At 48.6% G+C, this 21,747-nt stretch overlaps 3 protein-coding genes across 3 annotated transcripts; 1 reads left to right on the top strand and 2 right to left on the bottom strand.

Moving 5' to 3' along the window:
- Nucleotides 1–41: 41 nt before the first annotated feature.
- On the top strand, nucleotides 42–7,024 carry LOC137594332 (GRAM domain-containing protein 4-like). The gene is made up of 19 exons (XM_068313748.1): nucleotides 42–223; nucleotides 1,429–1,651; nucleotides 1,745–1,841; nucleotides 2,492–2,612; nucleotides 2,698–2,759; nucleotides 3,125–3,257; nucleotides 3,342–3,367; nucleotides 3,450–3,541; nucleotides 3,659–3,750; nucleotides 3,853–3,901; nucleotides 3,981–4,052; nucleotides 4,130–4,173; nucleotides 4,268–4,377; nucleotides 4,469–4,623; nucleotides 5,138–5,285; nucleotides 5,508–5,601; nucleotides 5,673–5,763; nucleotides 5,849–5,917; nucleotides 6,417–7,024. Exons 2-19 carry the CDS (start codon nucleotides 1,457–1,459, stop codon nucleotides 6,522–6,524), a joined length of 1,758 nt encoding a protein of 585 aa, XP_068169849.1. The 5' UTR covers nucleotides 42–223; nucleotides 1,429–1,456; the 3' UTR covers nucleotides 6,525–7,024.
- A 1,494-nt stretch (nucleotides 7,025–8,518) lies between these two features.
- LOC137593722 (cadherin-related family member 5-like) lies at nucleotides 8,519–18,060 on the bottom strand. The gene is made up of 15 exons (XM_068312660.1): nucleotides 17,962–18,060; nucleotides 16,829–17,013; nucleotides 16,686–16,736; nucleotides 16,262–16,351; nucleotides 15,644–15,730; nucleotides 15,385–15,486; nucleotides 14,606–14,791; nucleotides 14,443–14,533; nucleotides 14,260–14,357; nucleotides 13,780–13,983; nucleotides 13,414–13,524; nucleotides 13,271–13,337; nucleotides 11,660–12,127; nucleotides 11,053–11,222; nucleotides 8,519–9,584 (listed from the first exon to the last, which is right to left on the bottom strand). The coding sequence occupies exons 1-15, from the start codon at nucleotides 18,038–18,040 to the stop codon at nucleotides 9,039–9,041; spliced, it is 2,535 nt and encodes an 844-aa protein (XP_068168761.1). The 5' UTR covers nucleotides 18,041–18,060; the 3' UTR covers nucleotides 8,519–9,038.
- Nucleotides 18,061–19,376: 1,316 nt separating this feature from the next.
- Nucleotides 19,377–21,630, bottom strand: LOC137593721 (cadherin-related family member 5-like). Its single transcript, XM_068312659.1, has 8 exons — nucleotides 21,607–21,630; nucleotides 21,071–21,256; nucleotides 20,908–20,998; nucleotides 20,725–20,822; nucleotides 20,245–20,448; nucleotides 19,878–19,988; nucleotides 19,735–19,801; nucleotides 19,377–19,453 (listed from the first exon to the last, which is right to left on the bottom strand). The coding sequence occupies exons 1-8, from the start codon at nucleotides 21,628–21,630 to the stop codon at nucleotides 19,377–19,379; spliced, it is 858 nt and encodes a 285-aa protein (XP_068168760.1).
- Nucleotides 21,631–21,747: the final 117 nt, after the last annotated feature.

Here is a 21,747-nt window from a genome sequence, read left to right as displayed (position 1 = left end):
GACGTCACTTCCTCGTCTGTCCGCCACAGCCGACCCCGCCCACAGCAGCGCTGCCTGTGTTCGTGTCGGGTCGAGTCGGAACTCAATCTGGGCTGATTTTCGGTTCCGGGCCTGGTGGTTCCGGTGCTGACGGTACCGGGAGGAGCCGACCCGGTTCGGAGGTTCGGTCCGGTGACACCGGGTGTGGAGCGGCGGACGGGGGTTTGCTCCAGCTTCGTTCACGGTGAGAAGCGTCTTCCTGCCCGTCTCACCTTCCTGTGCCGGGTGGGGGTCCAGGTGTCCCGCGGACCGGGACGCGTCCGGACCTGCGGTCCGGGACACGGGTGAGATGACCGGGTGACCCGCGGTGACCCGGGCAGCTGCTCAGGGGTCACACAGGTAATAAACGGTGTTATTACAGTGTGAGAACCGGTTCGGTTCGGACCGGAAACACCTGGGGGGCTCGGACCGGAAAACCCGGACAACCTCTGGGTTTGAATGACGGCATGAATGACGTCACTGTTTCATGGAACCAGTTTGATGTTTGACTGGAAACCGGAGGTCGTTGGTTCTGGAGCGGTGAAGGGAAACGATACGTGTTGTTTACATGTTTACACATGTTGTTTACATGTTTACACATGTTGTTTACATGTGTACACATGTTGTTTACATGTTTACATTTTATTTACATGTGTACACATGTTGTTTACATGATTATACGTGTATGTGGTTGTTATTACATGACTTTAGCGTGTTTATAATGAACTGCTCATACCTTGTTCCCAGAACAACGACGTTAAAATGCATGAACTGTTTTATTAGTGGTGTGAACAAACAAACAAACAAACAAACAAACAAACAAATCAAAGCGGACCCTCCTTGATGGAGGAGGGTGAAAATACCCAGAATTCCTAACGTTCCGCCAGTGTCCAAGTGGGTCAGAACTATTAGCTCCCTGGTCTGGACCATAATCCAGACCGGGATGATCCAGATCAGTTGTCATGGAGACCACAGTTGTTGATAAACAATAAACACCTGGATCAGGTGACCTACCTGGGCTGCTGAGTGAAGGACATCCTGGTCAGCAGGATCCACTCAGGTGTGGCGTGTGTGTGTGTGTGAGCGGCCCCGCCCTCACCGTGGGCGGGTGTGTTTACCGTCCTTCACGTTCACACGGCTTCCTGATCCTCAGGACAGCACCTTTAATCCTCCACGGCGTCAGGCTGGAGGTCAGCGGGGGATTACCCACAATGCCTAGTGAAGCGACGTCCCTCAGCCAATCGGAGCCACTCATTACGCCGGTTCTACCGCGCTCTTCTTCTGTGTTTCTGCTCCGGTTCTGTTTGCCTCCACAGGACCCTGAGTGGACAGAAACCCGACCTCGGGTCGGGTCCCGCTTTGCATCATGGGAGTCCACTGACCGCCTCTCTTCTCCTCCCTCGCCATCAGCCATGTCCAGGTAGACGCCGCCTGCGCCATGTCAAGCATGCGGAGGCATCTGGACCGGATCCGCTTCCGGGGCCAGAAGCGGGACGAGTTCCTGGACCCGGCGGAGTCGCCCAACACGTCCGACACGGAATGCCCCGAGGAGGGCGTGGCCAAAGCTGGTGTCTGCGTCAGAGAGACGGAGGACATGAGGGACGGGGACGGCGAGCAGCAGAGCGACGCCCAGGTACCCCCGTCTGACCCAGGACAGGCAAACTGGACCCTAAAACCAGTTTTAGGGCGACTGTGACCCCATTGGCTGTCCACCGTGTCCCCTCAGGCTGGTCCAGGACCGTTCTCTGCAGACGAGACGAGGACGGATCTCAACGAGGTCAAAGGTCACCTGGAAATTGCCTTGTTGGAGAAACACTTCCTGCGTGAGTATTCTGAGGGGGCGCCAGCATTCAGGTGCCCCCCCCTTCTCCCACACGAGGTTCCATTGGTGTGTTTGTGATATTTAACAGAGCTGCACTGATTGGACCAGTCAGAACCAGAGTCTTCTGATTGGTTCTTGGCCTCCTGGGATGTTTGAGGAAAGTCTGTCCTCAAACATCCCACCTGGACGCCCCCCCCTTTACTCAGACGTTTGTGCAGATTTGCTGTTGGGTCTTTGTGGCTTTTCCTATCACCTTAAGTGTCCCGTAGAGCAAAGCATGCTGGGTAATCCATCAGTATCTGCCTGTCTCTCTGCCTGACACGCTCGGCTATTAATAACCCCACTGACTGGCCCACCCCACACGCAGGGCTCTGTTACCTCCAGTAAGACCTGCTGGTATTTATAGGACCCAACCCCCCCCCCCCCAAAGGTTAGAGTCACCACACAGGAAACAGAACCCCCTGGACAGGAAGTGACTTTAAGATCGTCAAGTGGTCAAAAAATTGTGTTTTAACGCCGTGATCACCAGAGCAGATCTTCTCTGGACTCGTGTCTTCATGGGACGCCCCCCAGCGTCAAAACTCTGTTTGTGGGGGATTTATTTCTGAGGGACGGGGGTGGAACCCTCTAACAGTTTCACTCCCGTTTCAGAGGAAGAGCTGAAGAAGTTCAGGGAGGAGTCCAACATGGAGGCTCTGAAGCAGGAGCTGGAGAAGGAGCGGGGGAGGAGCTCCGAGCTGGAGCAGAAGATCCGCGACATCATGAGGTCCAGGTGCGTAGGAGGAAACCTGGACGTGATCCACACTCAGAGCAGCTGGGTGTTCATTGGTTGTTTTTGTCTGTTGATGATGTCACAGCTTTGAAGACTCGCCTCCTCTGAAGCCCAAACCCTCGCCTCCACCTGCAGCCAGCAGCACAGGTAAGAGCAAACCCACCTGCAGTCAATAGCGCAGGTAAAAGTAAACTCACCTGTAGTCAACGGCACAGGTAAAAGTAAACTCACCTGTAGTCAGCAGCACAGGTAAAAGTAAACTCACCTGTAGTCAGCAGCACAGGTAAAAGTAAACTCACCTGTAGTCAGCAGCACAGGTAAAAGTAAACTCACCTGTAGTCAGCAGCACAGGTAAAAGTAAACTCACCTGTAGTCAGCAGCACAGGTAAAAGCAAACCTTTAGCAGTGAGTGGCTGTCATCAGATGGGTGGTTGTTGGGACATCAAAGGTCTTGGGGTCATCAGAGGTCATGGGGTCATCAGAGGTCATGGGGTCATCACGTCTCTCCTCAGCCCAGCAGAAGGACGTTCTCTCCGACAGCCTCCTGAAGTGGCTCTACGCCCGCTGGGGGGTCTACATCGAGGACTTCCGCTTCCAGCCGGAGGAGCCGACGGTGGAACCGGAGGAGCCGCTGAGCGCCAAGAGGTGGGAGGGGGGCGGGTCCGACCGGCGGGGCGACGCCCATCAGAACGCGACCCGAGTTAACACGCGTGTGTTTCTGTCCCACAGGCTGACGGAGAACATGAGACGCCTCAGTGAGTATTGAACAGGAAGTGTGTGTTTTGTTGAATTTAAATTGCCGGCGTGTGATTGGTCGGTTTGTCGTCGCGTTTCCAGAACGGGGATTCAAACCCGTGACCAACTTCATGAGGAACCTCTCCGCCCTGTCGCGCTGGTACTCCGTCTACACGTCCGCCATCGCCTTCATCGTGAGTCAGACGGAACCGGGTCGCCGACGGCCCCCCAGGGGTCACGTGTTCACTGTTCACACGTGTGTGTGTGTGTGTGTGTGTGTGTGTGTGTGTGTGTGTGTGTGTGCTCCACAGGTCTACATGTACGCCGCCTGGTACGGCTGGGTCATTCCCATGTTCCTCTTCCTCGCCCTCCTTCGCCTCTCCTTGAACTTCCTCATCGCCAGGTCAGTGGAAGCCCCGCCCACTCTCTCTGTCAGCCAATTATACAAGTAGAATTAGGATTGTTGTGTGTCTCAACTACAATTCCCATGATGCACTGCTGCCAGAGGCTGGAGGATCCAGTGGAGCATCGTTCCCGAGGTGTCCGAGCCGGTGGTGAGCGTCTCCTCCTCTTCCTCCTCTTCGTCACTTTGTTTCTGTCTGAACGTCAGAGCTGAGGGTCCCTGTGTTTCAGGAGCCCCCCAAGGAGGACCTGACGGTGTCGGAGAAGTTCCAGCTGGTTCTGGACGTGGCTCAGAAAGCCCAGGTGAGACGGAACCGACAGGCGGAGACGCCACGTCGGAGCCGGGTTTGATAACAGTTTGATGTTCGCCGCGTCCGCAGAATCTGTTCGGGAGGATGGCCAACATCCTGGAGAAGATCAAGAAGTGAGTGTGTTCACACACACACACACACACACGAGCGTAGAGAACAGACAGTCTCACACAATGCGTGTGTGTGTGTGTGTGTGTTTGCGTTCAGTCTGTTCATGTGGGTGGAGCCAGAGTTGACTCGGAAGCTCTACGTGGGTCTGCTGGTGGCCTTCGTCTCCTCCTGCCTGCTGCCGTACAAACTGCTGGGATTCATCATAGGTACACACACACACACACACACACACACACACACACACACACAGACACACACACAGACACACACACACACACACCTGTGCTCCTCCCCCAGGCGTTTACGCTGGAATCAAGTTCTTCATCATCGACTTCATCTTCAAAAGCTGTCCCAAGCTGCGGCGGCGCTACGACACGCCCTACATCATCTGGACCCGCCTCCCCACCGACCTGCAGCTGAAGGAGCGCAACAGCGCCACCATGAGCAGACGGGTCAGTAGAACCCCAAGTCGGTCGGCGCCGCGCTCTGATTGGTCCACAGGACGGTCCAGGATCTAACTGGTCCTGGATGAGTGTGTCTGATCTGAGGTGTGTGTGTGTGTCTCTCTCTCTCAGCTGTCTGAGTGTGAGCAGGTAGGACGCTGGTGTGTGTGTGTGTGTGTGTGTGTGTGTGTGTGTGTGTAGTAGTGGTCGTCCAATCAGCTGCTGTCGTTAGTGGTAGTCTCTGTAGACGTGGGACGTCCCACAACCAGTGTTCGGTCCAACAGTAGAACTGGAGCTAGTCTGCAGGCTAACGTTAGCAGTAGAACTAACATTAGCAGTTATGCTAACTTTAGCATAAGTGCTATCTTCTATGCTAATGTTAGCGGTTAGCATAGACAACCTGAAGGTTGTGACTCGACATGTCAAACAGCTGTGAACACGTCAGGACAGGTAAGTGTTTCTCTGCTGTTCTCCGTCTGTAACGTCTGCCCCTCCCCTTTCTGCCCCCCCCCCCACCCGTCAGGTTCCTGCCTCCGCGGGGCGGGGCAGCCTCGGGGCCGCTGCTCCTCTGGGCGCCGGCCGGGACGAAGACGGAGGACGAAGCTACAGCACCAAGAGAGGAGCTTTTCACGAAGTCTTCAACCTCCCAGAGAACGAGCCCCCCCTGACAGGTGGGAGGAGTTGCAGGCCACGCCCCCCCTCACAACTTCCTGTTTGCTTGTTTGGGTTTGTGAACCAATGGGCTGTCAGATTGTGGGGAAGGCGTGGTCTTTAAGTGTAGTGGGAACGTTCACAGATCACAAGGGGGAGGAGCAAGCAGAAGGGGGAGGAGCAAGAAGAAGCCTGGTTCGTGCTGATTGGCTAACGTTAGCTGGTGTGTGTGTGTGTGTCAGTGTGTGAGAACGGCTGGCGCTGCTGCCTCATCAACAGAGACAGGAAGACACCGACGGACTACATCCGTAACGGCGTCCTCTACGTCACTGAGCAGTAAGTCTCCGCCCCCATCGCGCCGCGTGACATCTGACCTTGAATGACCCCTGACCCTCATGTCCCATCAGCCATCTGTGCTTCGAGAGCTCCAGCTCCAGGTCCGGGTCCTCCAAGAGGAACAAAGTCATTAAGCTCAGCGACATCACCGACATCCAGAAGGTACGCCAGCCGACACGCCCCCGTCAGCAGGACGGCCAATCAGCTTCCAGCGTCTGCTTCACGTTTGTCCTCTTTGATTTTACAGTACAAAGTTCTGTCTGTGCTGCCTGGATCTGGGATGGGCATCTCCATAGCAACGCCATCCACGCAAAAGGTAACAGGTTCCATAGCAACACCATCCACCCAAAAAGGTTCCATAGCAACACCATCCATCCAAACAGGTTCCATAGCAACACCATCCATCCAAACAGGTTCCATAGCAACACAATCCATCCAAACAGGTTCCATAGCAACACCATCCAACCAAACGGGTTCCATAGCAACACAATCCATCCAAACAGGTTCCATAGCAACACAATCCATCCAAACAGGTTCCATAGCAACACAATCCATCCAAACAGGTTCCATAGCAACACCCTCCATCCAAACAGGTTCCATAGCAACACCCTCCATCCAAACAGGTTCCATAGCAACACCATCCACCCAAACAGGTTCCATAGCAACACCATCCACCCAAACAGGTTCCATAGCAACGCCATCCAAGCAAAAGGTAACAGGTAACACCACTGTGACATGACCCGTTGCTGTGACCCGTTGCCGTGACCTCCACGTCGAGGGTCGCCCCGGTAACACGTGCTGCTCCTGCGTTGCAGCCGATGGTGTTCGGAGCCATGATGCACAGAGACGAGGCCTTCGACGCCATCACCAGTCAGCACGCCAAGATCACCGCCATGGGCGTGGCCTCCGACCCGGACACGTAGTGACACGCCAGCGGGGGGCAGCCATCTTTAAACTGGACTGTTAACAGTAACTGGTCATTAGTTACTGGTTGATGTCAACCCAGCAGCAGATCAATATCTCAGTCCCCCCCCCCCACATGGTCTTCATGTCTTTACTGGGTCAGTGTTGGAGTGAAAAACAGCTTAAATCTGACCTCCTGACCCCCTGATCTTCTAATCTTCCTGTGATCAGGTGGTTGTGTCTTCATTGATCACATCATAATATTCCAGCGTGTATTGGTAATAAAGGTATTGATCGTGCGTTGAGGCGTTCTGTCCTCAGGACAGATCGGGTTCTGGTCCGACCGCTGCTTCTCTTCTCGTGGTTCTTCTTCTCTGGTTTCTAACGCCGTGGTGCCTCATGCTGTCCTGTTTTAATATTTTTACTTCCTGGTCTTGGTTTACATTTGTTTACATGTGTTTATTCTGAATTTTTTTCTGTTTATTCCTTATTTTCTAGTCGTCGTACGAACAACAATAAATCGCTGTTAAAAAGTCTTGAGTTTTTATTTAAGTAAAAATGTAACCCAAGTTCTGACTTTGCTGGATGTATTTTATGGTTTCTCAAAGTTTAAATCTGGATCCAGAATCAGGTTTACATATTTAACTTCAGTAACAATCCGTTCACCCTCTGATGATAAACACCACATTTAGACTCAGACATGACCAATCGAGCCACAGAGTGATTCTATGTAATGCAGTTGTTGACTTAGCATGTGCTGAGTCAGCTGTTTCATCATTTACATGTACAGCAGTGTCCTCAGCGTACGTCTGTAGATTAACATCAGATGATCAGCAACATCATAGAGACTGAATAATAAAGGTTACACACTTTAAATTGTAAGGGGAGACGCCCGACTCGGGGGTTGCATGCCCACTCACCATCGGCGGCACAGGATGAGTGGCGGACACGGGGGTAGTCGAAGCTGGAATGGATGAGCGGTCCAGTACTGCGTTCGCCCATATGTGCATCGCAAAATATCCCAATAAACTGCAATACAAACTCACTGGAGTCTGCAAGCCACCGTTTGGAGAGCACAGGTGGCTTCTATCAGCTGTTATTGCCCTACTAGGCAGGTACGACCAGGTGAAGCGTTGATTGCCCTACCAGGTGGGTATGTCCAGGTGAAGCAGCAGGGGGTAACAATAATAGTCCAAAATGCACTCCAGAAAACACGTCCCAGACTTTGTCTGCTTTGTCCTCAGTGCAGGTTTTAGTTGGTGTGTTCTGTGGTGTGGTAAACCTCAGGACTGTTGTAAAAATACTGTATATATTAATATCTGCATTCATGTCATAAAAAGAGTTTAAATAAGTTTTACGTGGCCCACGGACCGTAGTTTGCCCGTACCTGCATTAGCGTTAGGGTTAGGATAAGGGTTAGGGGTTAGTGTTAGCAGTTAGGGTTAGGGGTTAAGGGGTTAGTGTTAGGGGATTAATGGTTAGGGGTTAGGGTTAGTGGGATAAGGGTAAGGGGTTAGTGTTAGGGTTAGGGGGTTAAGGGTTTGGGATTGGGGATTTAGGGTTAGGAAGTTAGGGTTAGGGGTTAGGGGGTTTAAGGTTAGGGTTAGGGGGTTAGGGGTTATAGGTTAGTCTGAACGTAGCCGGTTACTCCGGAGGCACAGGTGAACACCAATTAGGCTGTGTGTTGTTTTTTACAGGAAGTCTGTGTTGAACATGAAGATCACTAAAATAAGATCCAAACATAATCCTGCACCTGAAACCCTAACCCTAAATCTGACCCTAACCCCCCCACCCCTGAACCCTGACGCCTCTTCACAGGTGCAGGTTGCTGAAAAGATACAGAAGTCGTTCCAAACTGTTCAATGACAAGAAATACAACTCAAACTCAAACCACTTTATTCAACAGTTGAAAGACTTGATGTGCAATTGCGTGTATATTATGTGTATATTACATGTATATTACATTTATATTATGTGTGCGTGTGTGATTGTGTGAGATTCAGTCGAAGGGGAGTCTGTAGATCAGTCGTCTGCAGCTAGAACTGCTGACAGGGATTTTATGGAGGTGTTTACAGTTGTTACCATCAGGACGGTTTATGACTGTCAGGAACAACGTTCTTTATCTGTTCTACATTCCTGTATTTGGGCTGAAGCTCTTTAGACAAAACAACAACCAACAATCATTAACCTCCAACACTGGACTGGGACGCTTCTGATGGCGCTCGTCCTCTTTCAGGCTCACAACATTTGGTTCCTGTTCAGGGTTCCTTCTTCAAACTCTTCATGATGGATGTCAGATGATGGACGAAGCTTCAGATCGAGGTTCTCGTGAATTCTGTCCATCCTGCTCCTACCTGACAAGAGGTCTTCAGTCACACTACACAAATTATTAACATCAAAATGGACATAAATTAACTAGCATGAACTCAGAGGGACACTTGCATTTAGTGCCCTTTGTAAATCTGGGCGTTCCTCCCTGGAACTGGCGACTGATGACTTGATGACTCATCAGTCAGGTTTGTTCTGGCTGTCCCTCACAGGCTAACGGTCAACGCCTCGTCGTTCTCCGAATCCTCCTCTCGGTCGTCCATCTTCACCCCGAGTCCACTGTCGTGGTCTGCGTCGTTGAAGGCGACTCTGGGGGTTCTCCTCTGCAGGCTGTCCTCTTCGTCCTCATCTCTGCTGCTGGACGGCTGCTCCTCCTCTTCCTCGCTGTCGTTATCCGTGCTGTTGGGGATGATGAGCACCTCCTCCTTGGCATCAGGGTCGATGTCTTCCTTGAACCAGACGGACTTGTAGCCCTCGTCCACGCGTCTCTCCTTGGTGAGGATGGAAGGCTTCGCCTCCTTGAAGCCTTCGGATGTGTCCGATCCCGCCTGGCTGCCGTCGTCCCGCAGGGGGACGTTCTGCAGGGGTTCTGAGGACGCGGTTCTGGACTCCAGCTGCAGACGGTCCCCTCCTGCCTTCAGTGGTTGAGGACCACCGATAATGCCTCCATCATCATCATCATCATCATCTCTCTGGAAGGCGTCGTTGGTGTACTGGATGACGTCCTTCTGACCCGAGGACCCCTGTCCCAGCTGCAGATAGAGACACAAAACAGCTTAAGAAGCTCACTTGCTTTATGGCCATTGACTCTCCAGAAGCTGCTAAACTCAATTAGATCTGTCTCTAAGAGAACCAGAAGTTTATTCTGACATCCTGGTCAGAGTTTAGTTAGCAGAAGCAGCAGTAGAAGTTACGTAAACCAGATAGACCTAAGTCTGAACACCTGAACGTAGAACATCTGGGTTCATCCACTGGGGAGCATCAATCTGCTGACCGCATCTAAATTTACAAGTCAACGTAAAATCATGTCACCAGAAAGCAACTCAATATCTGGAAGACGGCAATTTTTGCATAAACCGACTGAACTCCAAACCAACCCAAACCAGAAAGTAATCAGAACCAAGTGTGAGACGCCAGAAAACATTTCTCTACTTCCTGGTTGTGTAATAATTCAGCCACTTATCTTCTTATGCAGAAATAAACCTTTCAGAACCCGACCTGTGTCCGTCTCAGGACTCTGGTTCAGTTTTCAGACTCTTTGTTAACTTACTTCAGACTGATTCAGTCAGATACACTCTGAGACCCAACATCCACACACACTGATGAACACAACACAGCTCTTCTGACATGACCCAGGATGGAGTGTCACTGTCCAATCACAACCATCCAATCATAACCGTCCAATCACAACTTATGATCCTAGAGTTAGTCTCTACGTTTTTTGAGACAGACCAAACAATTCAACACATTAAGAGCAAGGAAAGGCAAAGACGTCAGTTTCTAAGCTTCCAATCTCTAGCAAGCAAAAACACAAGGGCATAAAAACTAATCTGGAGACAGAAACCACCAAGTGCAACTTCAGACAAGACACAGAACAGATGGGTGAGGAATCTATCAGGCAGAGAACTCACCCAATCAGAGAAGGACGTCCTCTAAGGAGGATTGAACTTTGCTGTCACCCCAGAGCAATTACCTGTTGTGGACTTCATTATGGCCACAGAGTCTGCCATCAAGATGAACAACCTATCCTCAACAGAAGCAGAGGGATTAAGACTAAAGGTAACACCAGCCATTTCTGAAGCTAAGGTCCCCCCTTTCACCCTCTCCACCCAAGAAAGGAAGGCAGTGATGATACTCAGTAAGGACCAGAATATCACCATCCTTCCAGCAGACAAAGGAAGACCTATGGTAATTCTGAAAACGACAGATTAACACGCCAAGGTTACGTCTCTACTCAGCGACAGCAACACCTACGAGACCCTGAAGCGCGACCCAACCAGCAGCTACCAACAGAAGGTGTGCACTGAAACTATAAATCGCCTGCTATACTATCGCCTGTACCCTGGGGAAGCCATTCCATTGCATATATGGCCTCCCAAAAATTAATAAAAAAGAAGCCCCCCTCAGACAGCATCAACTCAGTCACATATAACACAACCGCCCAATCACAACTGTCCAGTCGCAACCACCCAATTACACCGTCCAATCACATGAGCTTACTGCGCTTCGGAACTTGTTGGTTTCATAGATTTTTGTCCAATTTGCTTTCCCACGCTGCAAATAAAGGAGGAGGAGGCCAATGACTGCCAGACTGATGAACAACAGGATGCCCAGAGTCGCGCCGAGGGCCGCCATGTCCGCCGATCGGTAACCACCTGGTGGGATGATTGCTGCAAGGAAGAGGTCAGAAAGCACAGAAAATCACCAAAAGACTGCTGACTCCTCAACAGAAGTCTTGGTAAACTAGTAGTAGATTATTGATCTGGATGATAACCTGGATGATAATCTGGATGAGTCTTTACACTGATGCTGAACCAGCAGAAGTAGGACAGGACTCATAGAGACTATCGGAAGTTTAGCCTCAGATTGAAAATAAATCAAGCTAACTAATGTAATGTCCGCTGTGTCATGTTTCTTCTGACCAACACTGACAACAATGATCAAGATCCACCAAAAAGAGAAAACCACATTCAAAAGTAAGGTAATGAGCAACAATGCTAACAATTCAGGTGCTAGCTGAAGCTAATCACCTATCAGGTATCATTAAAGGCTGTTGGTCTTCAACTGTTACCTGAAAGCTTAGCCTGATTTCACTCTCGGGACTCACCTGCTGTACTGCCAGTAGAGACACTTCCTTCACTGGTCAGACTGGGAGGAGCCGCTGATGTCACAGAGTCACTACTGGTGATGTCATTGGTTGTGCTGGGAGTGCCTGTTGAGACGCTGCTGTCAGTGACAGTAACCATGGTGATGGTGCTGTCTCCGGTGGTGCTGGGACTGGTGGGTGAGGTGCTACTGTCGGTGACAGTAACCGTGGTGATGCTACTGTCTCCGGTGGTGCTGGGACTGGTGGGTGAAGCGCTACTGTCGGTGACAGTAACCGTGGTGACGCTACTGTCTCCGGTGGTGCTGGGACTGGTGGGTGAGGCGCTACTGTCGGTGACAGTAACCGTGGTGATGCTACTGTCTCCGGTGGTGCTGGGACTGGTGGGTGAGGCGCTACTGTCGGTGGACGTACTTGCCCTGGTGGTCTCACTGTGGGCTGTAGTGCTCAGAGATACTGTGGTGCTGGGACCTGGAGGAGAGCGCAATCTTAGGAATTCTTGCTGCCTGACAGGTACTCAGACTGCTGAAAATACCGGGAGTAAAAATGATGAAGAATGGCAGTCATGGACGACGGCGAGATGACAACCATGTCGTTAACGGTGGCAACAAGGACAACTGACAGAACTGAAATGAAGCATGGATGTTCCATCTGAGGCAGGATCCTGGTTCCTCGTGGTCAAACACTACACTGGTCCATTCTGCTGCTAAGGCGGGTAGGGGGAGTAGGAGAGGATGCCAAGGGACCCAACAGATGTTGTGCTATGCCTATGGAGGGCCACAGCAGTCCTGACATGGAGCTGGGTCCTCTGAATGGGGTACAAGGGTGATTAATGGACCCCTCTAGTAGGCGCTCAGAGTCTCACTTTTATCCAGTAACGTGGACAACTGGAAGTCTTGGTGTCAAAATTGTTGTGGTTTGGGTTTCTGTGGCGGTTTTTGTGTTTTCCCTTTTTCTCCTTGCAGGACCTGCAGGGCTTGTGAGTGGAGGAGGGGTGGACAATGAGGCACACCAGGTTCCACTCAACAATCATCAACCTCACTATAAAGCTGGTCTTGACTCTCACTACAGTGCCAGATAATTCTGTCTTGTTTGGTAGCACAATCCCAGAGAATCTGCATTCTCGAGTACCTCTTGTTTCCAGTGAGCAGCTGAACTAATTCTTATTTTTTCTTATTGGTGGTAGTTCAGTGCCTCATTGCCTCCTGTTCCTGGAGCACCAGCCTCCTACCACCACCAGGCTACCTGCTACGGGGTTTTTTTTGTGTTCCTGCACATTCCTTAGTAAATAAACTCTCTGTACTTTTATCCGCCTGTCTCCTGCAATTTGGGTCCACATCAGTCTTCAGGCAGCCCTAACAAAAATGAGGCACTCTGAAACTTTGAAAAGGTAAGGACACGGGTTGGACCTAACCCAACCCTGCGGTTCTACTGTTAGATGGACAGACCCACCATTAGATGGATAGATCTACCATTAGATGGATAGATCTACCTTCAGATGGATAGATCCACCATTAGATGGATAGATCTTCTGTTGGACAGATCTGTTGATCGGTCTCTTGATGTGGCTGACAGCTCTCATGGATGTTCAGGTGTTCAGGAGGCATGTCTCACCTGGCATCACCTCCACAGACAGCTGGGCTGTTGCTGATTGCTGGTTAGATGTGTCCACCGCCAGAACCTGAGGTCCAGAGATCAGGGTGAATGTTTGACACAAAAATTTCATTGTTTGACTTGTAGTGGCTTTAGATACTCACTTTCAATGCTAGTATGCCCTCTGGGCGCTCCTCTGTCATGAACAAATAGTTGCTGACGATGGAGAAGTCGCTGTTGCCCTCAAGGAGGTATGTGATGTGAGGATTCAGACCCTGTTTTCAGAAACGACCAGCTTAGCGTTCACAGTAAGCAGACCGAGACCTCTCGTTCCATAGCTCATTTCAAGTCTTGCGGTGAAAGTCATACATAAATAGATACTGAGCAAACTGGAAATAATCCCGGGTCAGCCAGCCATGTGGTTGTTCCTTCACATGTACGCACTGTTGTCCAGGGAGCTCCATCACATTCTAGCTGATGGGACATACAAACAGGCTTTGGAGATTGTAAGTCTGGAACCAGTGTTTTACCCCGGTAGCAGCATAGTCCTCGTCTGTGGCGACAATCAGCAGCGGCTCGTCCTTGTTCTTCGCGTCCACCGCCTTGACGCCAACTCCGGTGATGAGGGCTTCGTACAGTCTTTTCTGAAAGCGTGGAGGGTGGCGACTCCTCCTCTGGACACTGATTATGACAGTCGTGGTGGCGAACTGGTAAGAGTTCACCCTCTGAGCAGCCTGGGAGAGATTCAAACAGAGCTGAAGGCAAGAAGCAGGGCTAGAACCAGGATCTAGAATATAACTAGTCAAACCACAAAACAATCAAACTGTCTTTTTTTCAGTAATAGCCAATTTTGCATTTGATGATTTTTCTGCAACTTTTTCTCTGTCATTGATAGATGCTTGTTCTTTAGACTTAATCTGAATTGAGGAACATGAAGATGCAGATATTCTGAGGATTTGGTTGTAGCGTTTTGACCCATCCGAGACCAAGAACCCATGTTTTTCCCTTACCACCACCGTCAGAACAATTGTCTGCGTCACGTTGGTGGCTTTCTGCATGGTGATGTTCCCCGTGTCGGGGTTGATCAGAAACAGGCCGTCCTCATTTCCTGAAACACAGACAGACCTGTTTCACCTGTGGACTCCAGCCAGACTACAACAATACTGTAGTTCTTGACCGTTCTGACTGCTCACCGCTCAGAAATGAATAAATGATGTCAGCGTTTATTCCAGAGTCTCCATCAATGGCGTAAAGTGGCCCCGGCTCAAGCGGTAGAACACCAGGCTGCAGAGGAGAACACGCTGATCACTGATTGGTCTGACGAACACTGGGCATTCTAGATTTATGGTGTTGCACCTCTATTTCGTCGACAAAAATGTTGACAGTATAGCCGGAGTTTTGGCACACCAAGACTCCAGCGATCTCGTGCTTTGTGCAGGGCTGGAACCATGGTGGCCTGTTGTCCACGTCTGTGATGCTGACCAGGATGGTGGTGGAGGCGGTGAATGAGATCTCACTACTGGGTGCATCGAAGGCTGTGTCCTGACGGATAACATGATCATCTGAACATGGTTATTCTGGAACAACGTACAGTACAGTACACACAAGAGAGACAGCTAGAGGGTTAGGGACCTTGACTGAAACTAGTCTGAAACTAGTCAAGAGTCCACAATCTAAAAGACATGGAAAAAGACCAGACTGGCCCCTACTGGGTATTTGATGACCCAGTTTGGAAAGACCTAGCCCAAGGAATGAGGTTTTGGTGGTGATCTGGATCATGATTGTTTTCTTTGTCATTGTTTCACAGGGACAAATATTAGATTTGTGTAAGTAGGTCAGCGGACAATGCCTACGACACAAAAATTACATGATGACATACTCATAAGACCTACCAACCATCACAGTATAACACAGAGTATAACAATAACAATAGCAGTTAATAACTTTTCATCTAATGGTGACATAAATATTTACAGAACGACCAGGAGTCTTGTTTTAGCTCTTTATGTACAAAGACTGGGGGGAGCTGTTGAGTCTGGAGGGTAATTCAGGTCGGGGCGGATAGTTTCTGGCCATCAGAAACAATGGCATCACTGAGTTGGATGTGTTCCAGATCAGCTGTCAGGACAACTCACCTGTGCGAACAATATCAGTTCCACCTGTTTCACTTTTTCGTATTCAGGAGGTGTCTGAACCAGGAGTGTTGGGTTGTTGAGTGTTAACATCTTAAAGCCACTCTGCAAACATCAAGTAAGACACTGGTCAGATCCTTCTCGTGGCTGAGCAGACCTCCCCTGCTAGAGCAAGGCTAGGCTATAACACACCCAAGTCAATCCACCTCTGGGGAGGAGACAAAGATGAGAGGACTGACAGCAGAAAGATGGTTGGTCTTACAGATTCCGGCGTCAGTGTGTAGAAACGCTGGGGCGAGTCTCTGTCTTCGGCAATGTATTGACCGATGACTGTGTTTTCAGGAGACATCTGAAACAAAAGGCTTCAGTCACTGTGATGTAGTCGTAATAGAAAGCACAGCCTTTAACACTTCACTGGATGATGTGACGGATCAACCAGGTACAACCCTGTGTCATAACCTGGAAGGGACTCAAGCTACTGTGGCAAAAGTATAAGCAATCTAGAGAGTGGGGGTCAAGAACAAATCTGCCAGGGGAAGGATCTCTCTGAGCAGGCAGTGTGGGGCTGGACTTTCTCATAAAAAATAATACACTCATTCATTTATATTTAAAGTTTTCAGTTTCTTACCATAATAATGACACTTGGAGAAGCTATGTCAGGGATCACACAACACAACCAGGAAGTGTAGAAACCACAAAAATCAGACCTCCGAGCTGTCTACCCCAACAGATTACGCCCCGGTATGAGTAATTCAATAAATATAAAATAAATTAAGCTGCTTGAGATAAAACTGGATATCAAAATCATATAGGCAACGTTATATCATTGTAGGGGTAAAACTATGCATGAAAGCCTTGGTTATACTCATGACAGTCTTACCTCACTGACATTGGCATGGTAGAGGTTCTGTCCAAAGACTGGAGGATTGTCATTCACATCATCAATTACAATGAAAAAACCATGGTTACTCTGAAAAGAAAGACAGTGTTTGTGGAAAACAAAGTATATTAATAAAGTAATTATTTTAAATAAGAGGCATTTGTAGAAGATAAATGGCTCTAAAATATTGATAATGTGAAAAAAATCAAAACCAAAGTTCTAACATGGATCTTTAAGCTCATCTCTGTATAGAAGAAATATAATATGGGTTAGACCTGTTCAAAACAGGGGTAGAGTTAGGGGTATGGTTAGCGGTAGAGTTAGGGATAGGGTTATGGTGAACCTTAACCCTGGCCCATTGCCCTGCCCCAACTCTATTACACTGTCTTTTGAGCAGATGACATAAGTCTCAGGGAGGTCTTACCTCATTATCGCCTAGAGTACAGACAATTGAAACGGGGTAATTGTCTTTAGTCTGAAAACACAACACATGTTCTGCTCAGCACTGGGTCAGCGGACATGTGATTTTGGATCAGGTTGGTCCTATCAGACACGATGGGACTGTACCTCATAATCAAAAACTATTGCCGCTGTCAGCTGGTGTTCCTCAATCTTGAAGGGGTAGTTGGGGTCATCTTGGGGAGGGTTGAAGGTGATGTTCACGTCTGGCTGGGTTGGTAGAAGGTCTACAATAACAGCACCTATCGTGTTGTTTTCTGGAAATTTCACAAGAGTTTCTGAAAAATTGCAGTCTGTGGGGAGAGAAGAAGAACGCAATAGTAACCGTTAAAGAGAGAACCCTTGCCCGCATGGACTGACCCAACCTCTGGAAGTGACCCTGGTGAGTCTGTGAAGATTGTTCACTATTGGTGCACTCATTCATTCATCCCCCTCGCCACAGGTTTTTAATGGACTTCAGACTGAGGCTTAATGCACACCTACGATTGTCAGAGGAGCAACACTGAACACTTTGACATGTACAGAACCTGATATGGTCATGTTGAGTCTGTGTCCTTCTATGCCGTCGACTGGAGTGTTGGTGTCGCGTTCTCTGTCCTGCTGGCTTTCCCGCCGATCACCCCACCTCCATGATGCCATTGGACCAGCCTGGTCTTGTTGCCCCAGCCTTGGCATTCTGATATTATTTTCTCCCGTGCATATAGAGGTGGACTACTTTGATCAGGGATGGTGTTCGCCATTATGTTTCCCCCACTAATGATTTATGGTCTCACTTGAGTCACCCCCAGGTGTTGTTTTTTGTCAGTGAGTCCTAGAGGTACTAGTGTACTCTAGTACTCTAGTACCTCACATCACAAGGTACTTGGGTCATATAGTATTGTACGTTAACTCTGACTGGGACTCAAATTCATGGTTCCAAAGGCAACAACACAAGTACGGGTACAAAATACAGTCTGGTTCCTCTGGCAAGTTAGTGATCTCATGTTCATTAATCAGTAATCAATAGAAGGGATTCTTATTTGTAAAACAAGCTAGATTTTAAATAGATTATTCTGAATCAGTCCTCAATCTCCAAACGTCACTCTCCACGGTGTTGTCATGTGTCAAACAGGAGCTCTTTCTCGAATTTTATACCACCAGGACATGATTTAATCCACACGCCGTGTGTCCTTAGAACTGGTCTTCCTGACTAGTTAACTTTGACCATACCAGAAATGAATCAAGCAGTTTTCTGTACTCACAGGGCGAACCCATAGCGGATGTTTGGAGGATGACGAAGAGCAGAGCGCTGACAGAAATCCTCACATGAATCCCGTCCATGTCTCCATTCGTTCCGTCTCGACTAGTCCTGCTCGTTCTCCAGTCGCTGATTATCTACATGACTTTATGGCCGCAGTGGACTTTACCCATCATAAATGACAAACTCAGCTGTTTGCCGAGAAATCATATAAGATATAAAATTGTCTTGTATTTTCTTGTGAGGAGTTTGAATTCAGACGTGATTATCACCTGTCAGTATAAACCATTCATTATGTCTTCTAGGTTGATGTTTTTCAAAGTGTCCTGGTTTCCATTTATGGTTGGCAGCAGTCAAACAAACACAACACATGAACGAGGAAATAAACTGAATGAACGTCATGAACACACCCTTCGGCTTTTACAGGTGTCAGATGTCCAACTTGAGTTGGTCCCTCTGGACGCCCAGTAAGGATCCATCTCTTCACTGTGGCCTCATCTCGTCATGAGTTCCATTTACGTCTGCTAGGAACAAGCATTGGACACCCCCAGCAACTACAACACTATCGCATTAAAATAACCATTTTATCCTGGGTCTAGTCCAGGGGTGGGCAAATGTTGTGACTGGTGGGCCACCCACAGTTCTAGAATGACAGGTGGTCCAGCTGAGGAGCAGATGATGGAGGGTTCATTTGTTCTACTACCTTTATATAAAGGTTTAACAGGCAGCAAAGCAAAGACATGTAAGGATTATGGTAGAAATTATTTTACGACTATATTTATTTCATGAAATTTATTGTAGAGTTTAAACAAATTTGGTGGGCCAGATTACAAAGCGCAATGGGCCGTACAAGGCCCTCGGGCTGGAGTTTGCCCATACCTGAACTAGCCTCAACAGCTACCATCACATGACTTTTTGACATCCTGATTGTATTTTGACTTGTTCTGTCAGAAGCAGACTTGCTTTAAAATTATTGAAGGTATTGACAGTTTTTGCTGAGCCTCAGAACTTCTACCGGGACGTCTGTCAGAACCAGAGTCTCTGAGACGAAATATCAACAGATAGAACCCTTCTTAAGGGAGCACCCAGAACACAGGGACCATTCAGTCAAGAATTGTGGGAAATGCCCTGAAGTCCATCAAGAGCTTCTGAGATGAAGATATAAACCCAAGAGATGACCCAATAAAGATTCATTGTGATTGGACCAATAATGTCAAGATGTCCAGTTAATATCATCATCATCATCATCATCATCATCATCATCATCATCATCATCATCATCATCATCATCATCATTATCAAACTAAATGGACTGTTTGAATGGAAACAGGAAACACAAAATACTGTTTTCAGTCAAGTGGTCATAAAATTTTTAATAAGAAAGAACTCTGTTTTCAGAACATCAGCATCTCTCTGTCTCTACAGGTTGGTAGGCCAGGCGTTGTAGACCGATGGACACATGTACTGGCTCAGCAGGAGGTTCACCCTCTCCGTGTCTGCTCACACCCCACTGTGGACAAAACACAGTCACACGTCAGTCTGGTGGGCCGAGTGGAATCAGAAACTTCCTGCTGAGGACCACCACTTGTGTGACAGATTAGATGGATAGATCTACCATTAGATGGATAGATCTACCTTTAGATGGATAGATCTACCTTCAGATGGATAGATCCACCATTAGATGGATAGATCTTCTGTTGGACAGATCTGTTGATCGGTCTCTTGATGTGGCTGACAGCTCTCATGGATGTTCAGGTGTTCAGGAGGCATGTCTCACCTGGCATCACCTCCACAGACAGCTGGGCTGTAGCTGATTGCTGGTTAGATGTGTCCACCGCCAAAACCTGAGGTCCAGAGATCAGGGTGAATGCTTGATACAAAAATTTCATTGTTTGACTTGTAGTGGCTTTAGATACTCACTTTCAATGCTAGTATGCCCTCTGGGCGCTCCTCTGTCATGAACAAATAGTTGCTGACGATGAAGAAGTCGCTGTTGCCCTCAAGGAGGTATGTGATGTGAGGATTCAGACCCTGTTTTCAGAAACGACCAGCTTAGCGTTCACAGTAAGCAGACCGAGACCTCTCGTTCCATAGCTCATTAACAAGTCTTACGGTGAAAGCCATAAATAAATAGATACTGAGCAAACTGGAAATAATCCCGGGTCAGCCAGCCATGTGGTTGTTCCTTCACATGTACGCACTGTTGTCCAGGGAGCTCCATCACATTCTAGCTGATGGGACATACAAACAGGCTTTGGAGATTGTAAGTCTGGAACCAGTGTTTTACCCCGGTAGCAGCATAGTCCTCGTCTGTGGCGACAATCAGCAGCGGCTCGTCCTTGTTCTTCGCGTCCACCGCCTTGACGCCAACTCCGGTGATGAGGGCTTCGTACAGTCTTTTCTGAAAGCGTGGAGGGTGGCGACTCCTCCTCTGGACACTGATTATGACAGTCGTGGTGGCGAACTGGTAAGAGTTCACCCTCTGAGCAGCCTGGGAGAGATTCAAACAGAGCTGAAGGCAAGAAGCAGGGCTAGAACCAGGATCTAGAATATAACTAGTCAAACCACAAAACAATCAAACTGTCTTTTTTTCAGTAATAGCCAATTTTGCATTTGATGATTTTTCTGCAACTTTTTCTCTGTCATTGATAGATGCTTGTTCTTTAGACTTAATCTGAATTGAGGAACATGAAGATGCAGATATTCTGAGGATTTGGTTGTAGCGTTTTGACCCATCCGAGACCAAGAACCCATGTTTTTCCCTTACCACCACCGTCAGAACAATTGTCTGCGTCACGTTGGTGGCTTTCTGCATGGTGATGTTCCCCGTGTCGGGGTTGATCAGAAACAGGCCGTCCTCATTTCCTGAAACACAGACAGACCTGTTTCACCTGTGGACTCCAGCCAGACTACAACAATACTGTAGTTCTTGACCGTTCTGACTGCTCACCGCTCAGAAATGAATAAATGATGTCAGCGTTTATTCCAGAGTCTCCATCAATGGCGTAAAGTGGCCCCGGCTCAAGCGGTAGAACACCAGGCTGCAGAGGAGAACACGCTGATCACTGATTGGTCTGACGAACACTGGGCATTCTAGATTTATGGTGTTGCACCTCTATTTCGTCGACAAAAATGTTGACAGTATAGCCGGAGTTTTGGCACACCAAGACTCCAGCGATCTCGTGCTTTGTGCAGGGCTGGAACCATGGTGGCCTGTTGTCCACGTCTGTGATGCTGACCAGGATGGTGGTGGAGGCGGTGAATGAGATCTCACTACTGGGTGCATCGAAGGCTGTGTCCTGACGGATAACATGATCATCTGAACATGGTTATTCTGGAACAACGTACAGTACAGTACACACAAGAGAGACAGCTAGAGGGTTAGGGACCTTGACTGAAACTAGTCTGAAACTAGTCAAGAGTCCACAATCTAAAAGACATGGAAAAAGACCAGACTGGCCCCTACTGGGTATTTGATGACCCAGTTTGGAAAGACCTAGCCCAAGGAATGAGGTTTTGGTGGTGAGCTGGATCATGATTGTTTTCTTTATCATTGTTTCACAGGGACAAATATTAGATTTGTGCTAGTAGGTCAGCGGACAATGCCTACGACACAGAAATTACATGATGACATACTCATAAGACCTACCATCAGAGTCCGATCTGGATCCATGGTTCAGATCTGGAGATCCTCACTGATTACATTTTATAGTGGTCACAATAATAGATCACAAATAACAATAGAAGTTAATAACTGTTCATCTAATGGTGACATATTTACAGAATGACC

The sequence above is a fragment of the Antennarius striatus genome, chromosome 4, assembly GCF_040054535.1.
Source record: "Antennarius striatus isolate MH-2024 chromosome 4, ASM4005453v1, whole genome shotgun sequence".
NCBI classification, from domain to species: domain Eukaryota; kingdom Metazoa; phylum Chordata; class Actinopteri; order Lophiiformes; family Antennariidae; genus Antennarius; species Antennarius striatus.
Note: the sequence above shows the minus strand (reverse complement) of the source record. Positions and strands in the feature narration are given on the sequence as shown.

What these genes read in the sequence shown, in the direction of transcription:
- LOC137594332 (XM_068313748.1), top strand. Translation starts at nt 1,457, where the DNA reads ATGTCAAGCATGCGGAGGCATCTGGACCGGATCCGCTTCCGGGGCCAG. An exon ending in ACGTGGCTCAGAAAGCCCAG is followed by an intron (nt 4,053 to 4,129) that starts GTGAGACGGAAC and finishes CCGCGTCCGCAG; the next exon opens with AATCTGTTCGGGAGGATGGC. An exon ending in CAACGCCATCCACGCAAAAG is followed by an intron (nt 5,918 to 6,416) that starts GTAACAGGTTCC and finishes CCTGCGTTGCAG; the next exon opens with CCGATGGTGTTCGGAGCCAT.
- LOC137593722 (XM_068312660.1), bottom strand. Translation starts at nt 18,040, where the DNA reads ATGGACGGGATTCATGTGAGGATTTCTGTCAGCGCTCTGCTCTTCGTC. An exon ending in GTACTCTAGGCGATAATGAG is followed by an intron (nt 16,352 to 16,685) that starts GTAAGACCTCCC and finishes CTTTCTTTTCAG; the next exon opens with AGTAACCATGGTTTTTTCAT. An exon ending in TTTTTGTCGACGAAATAGAG is followed by an intron (nt 14,534 to 14,605) that starts GTGCAACACCAT and finishes TCTCCTCTGCAG; the next exon opens with CCTGGTGTTCTACCGCTTGA.
- LOC137593721 (XM_068312659.1), bottom strand. Translation starts at nt 21,630, where the DNA reads ATGGATCCAGATCGGACTCTGATG. An exon ending in ATCCAGATCGGACTCTGATG is followed by an intron (nt 21,257 to 21,606) that starts GTAGGTCTTATG and finishes GTTATCCGTCAG; the next exon opens with GACACAGCCTTCGATGCACC. An exon ending in CATTTATTCATTTCTGAGCG is followed by an intron (nt 20,823 to 20,907) that starts GTGAGCAGTCAG and finishes TCTGTGTTTCAG; the next exon opens with GAAATGAGGACGGCCTGTTT.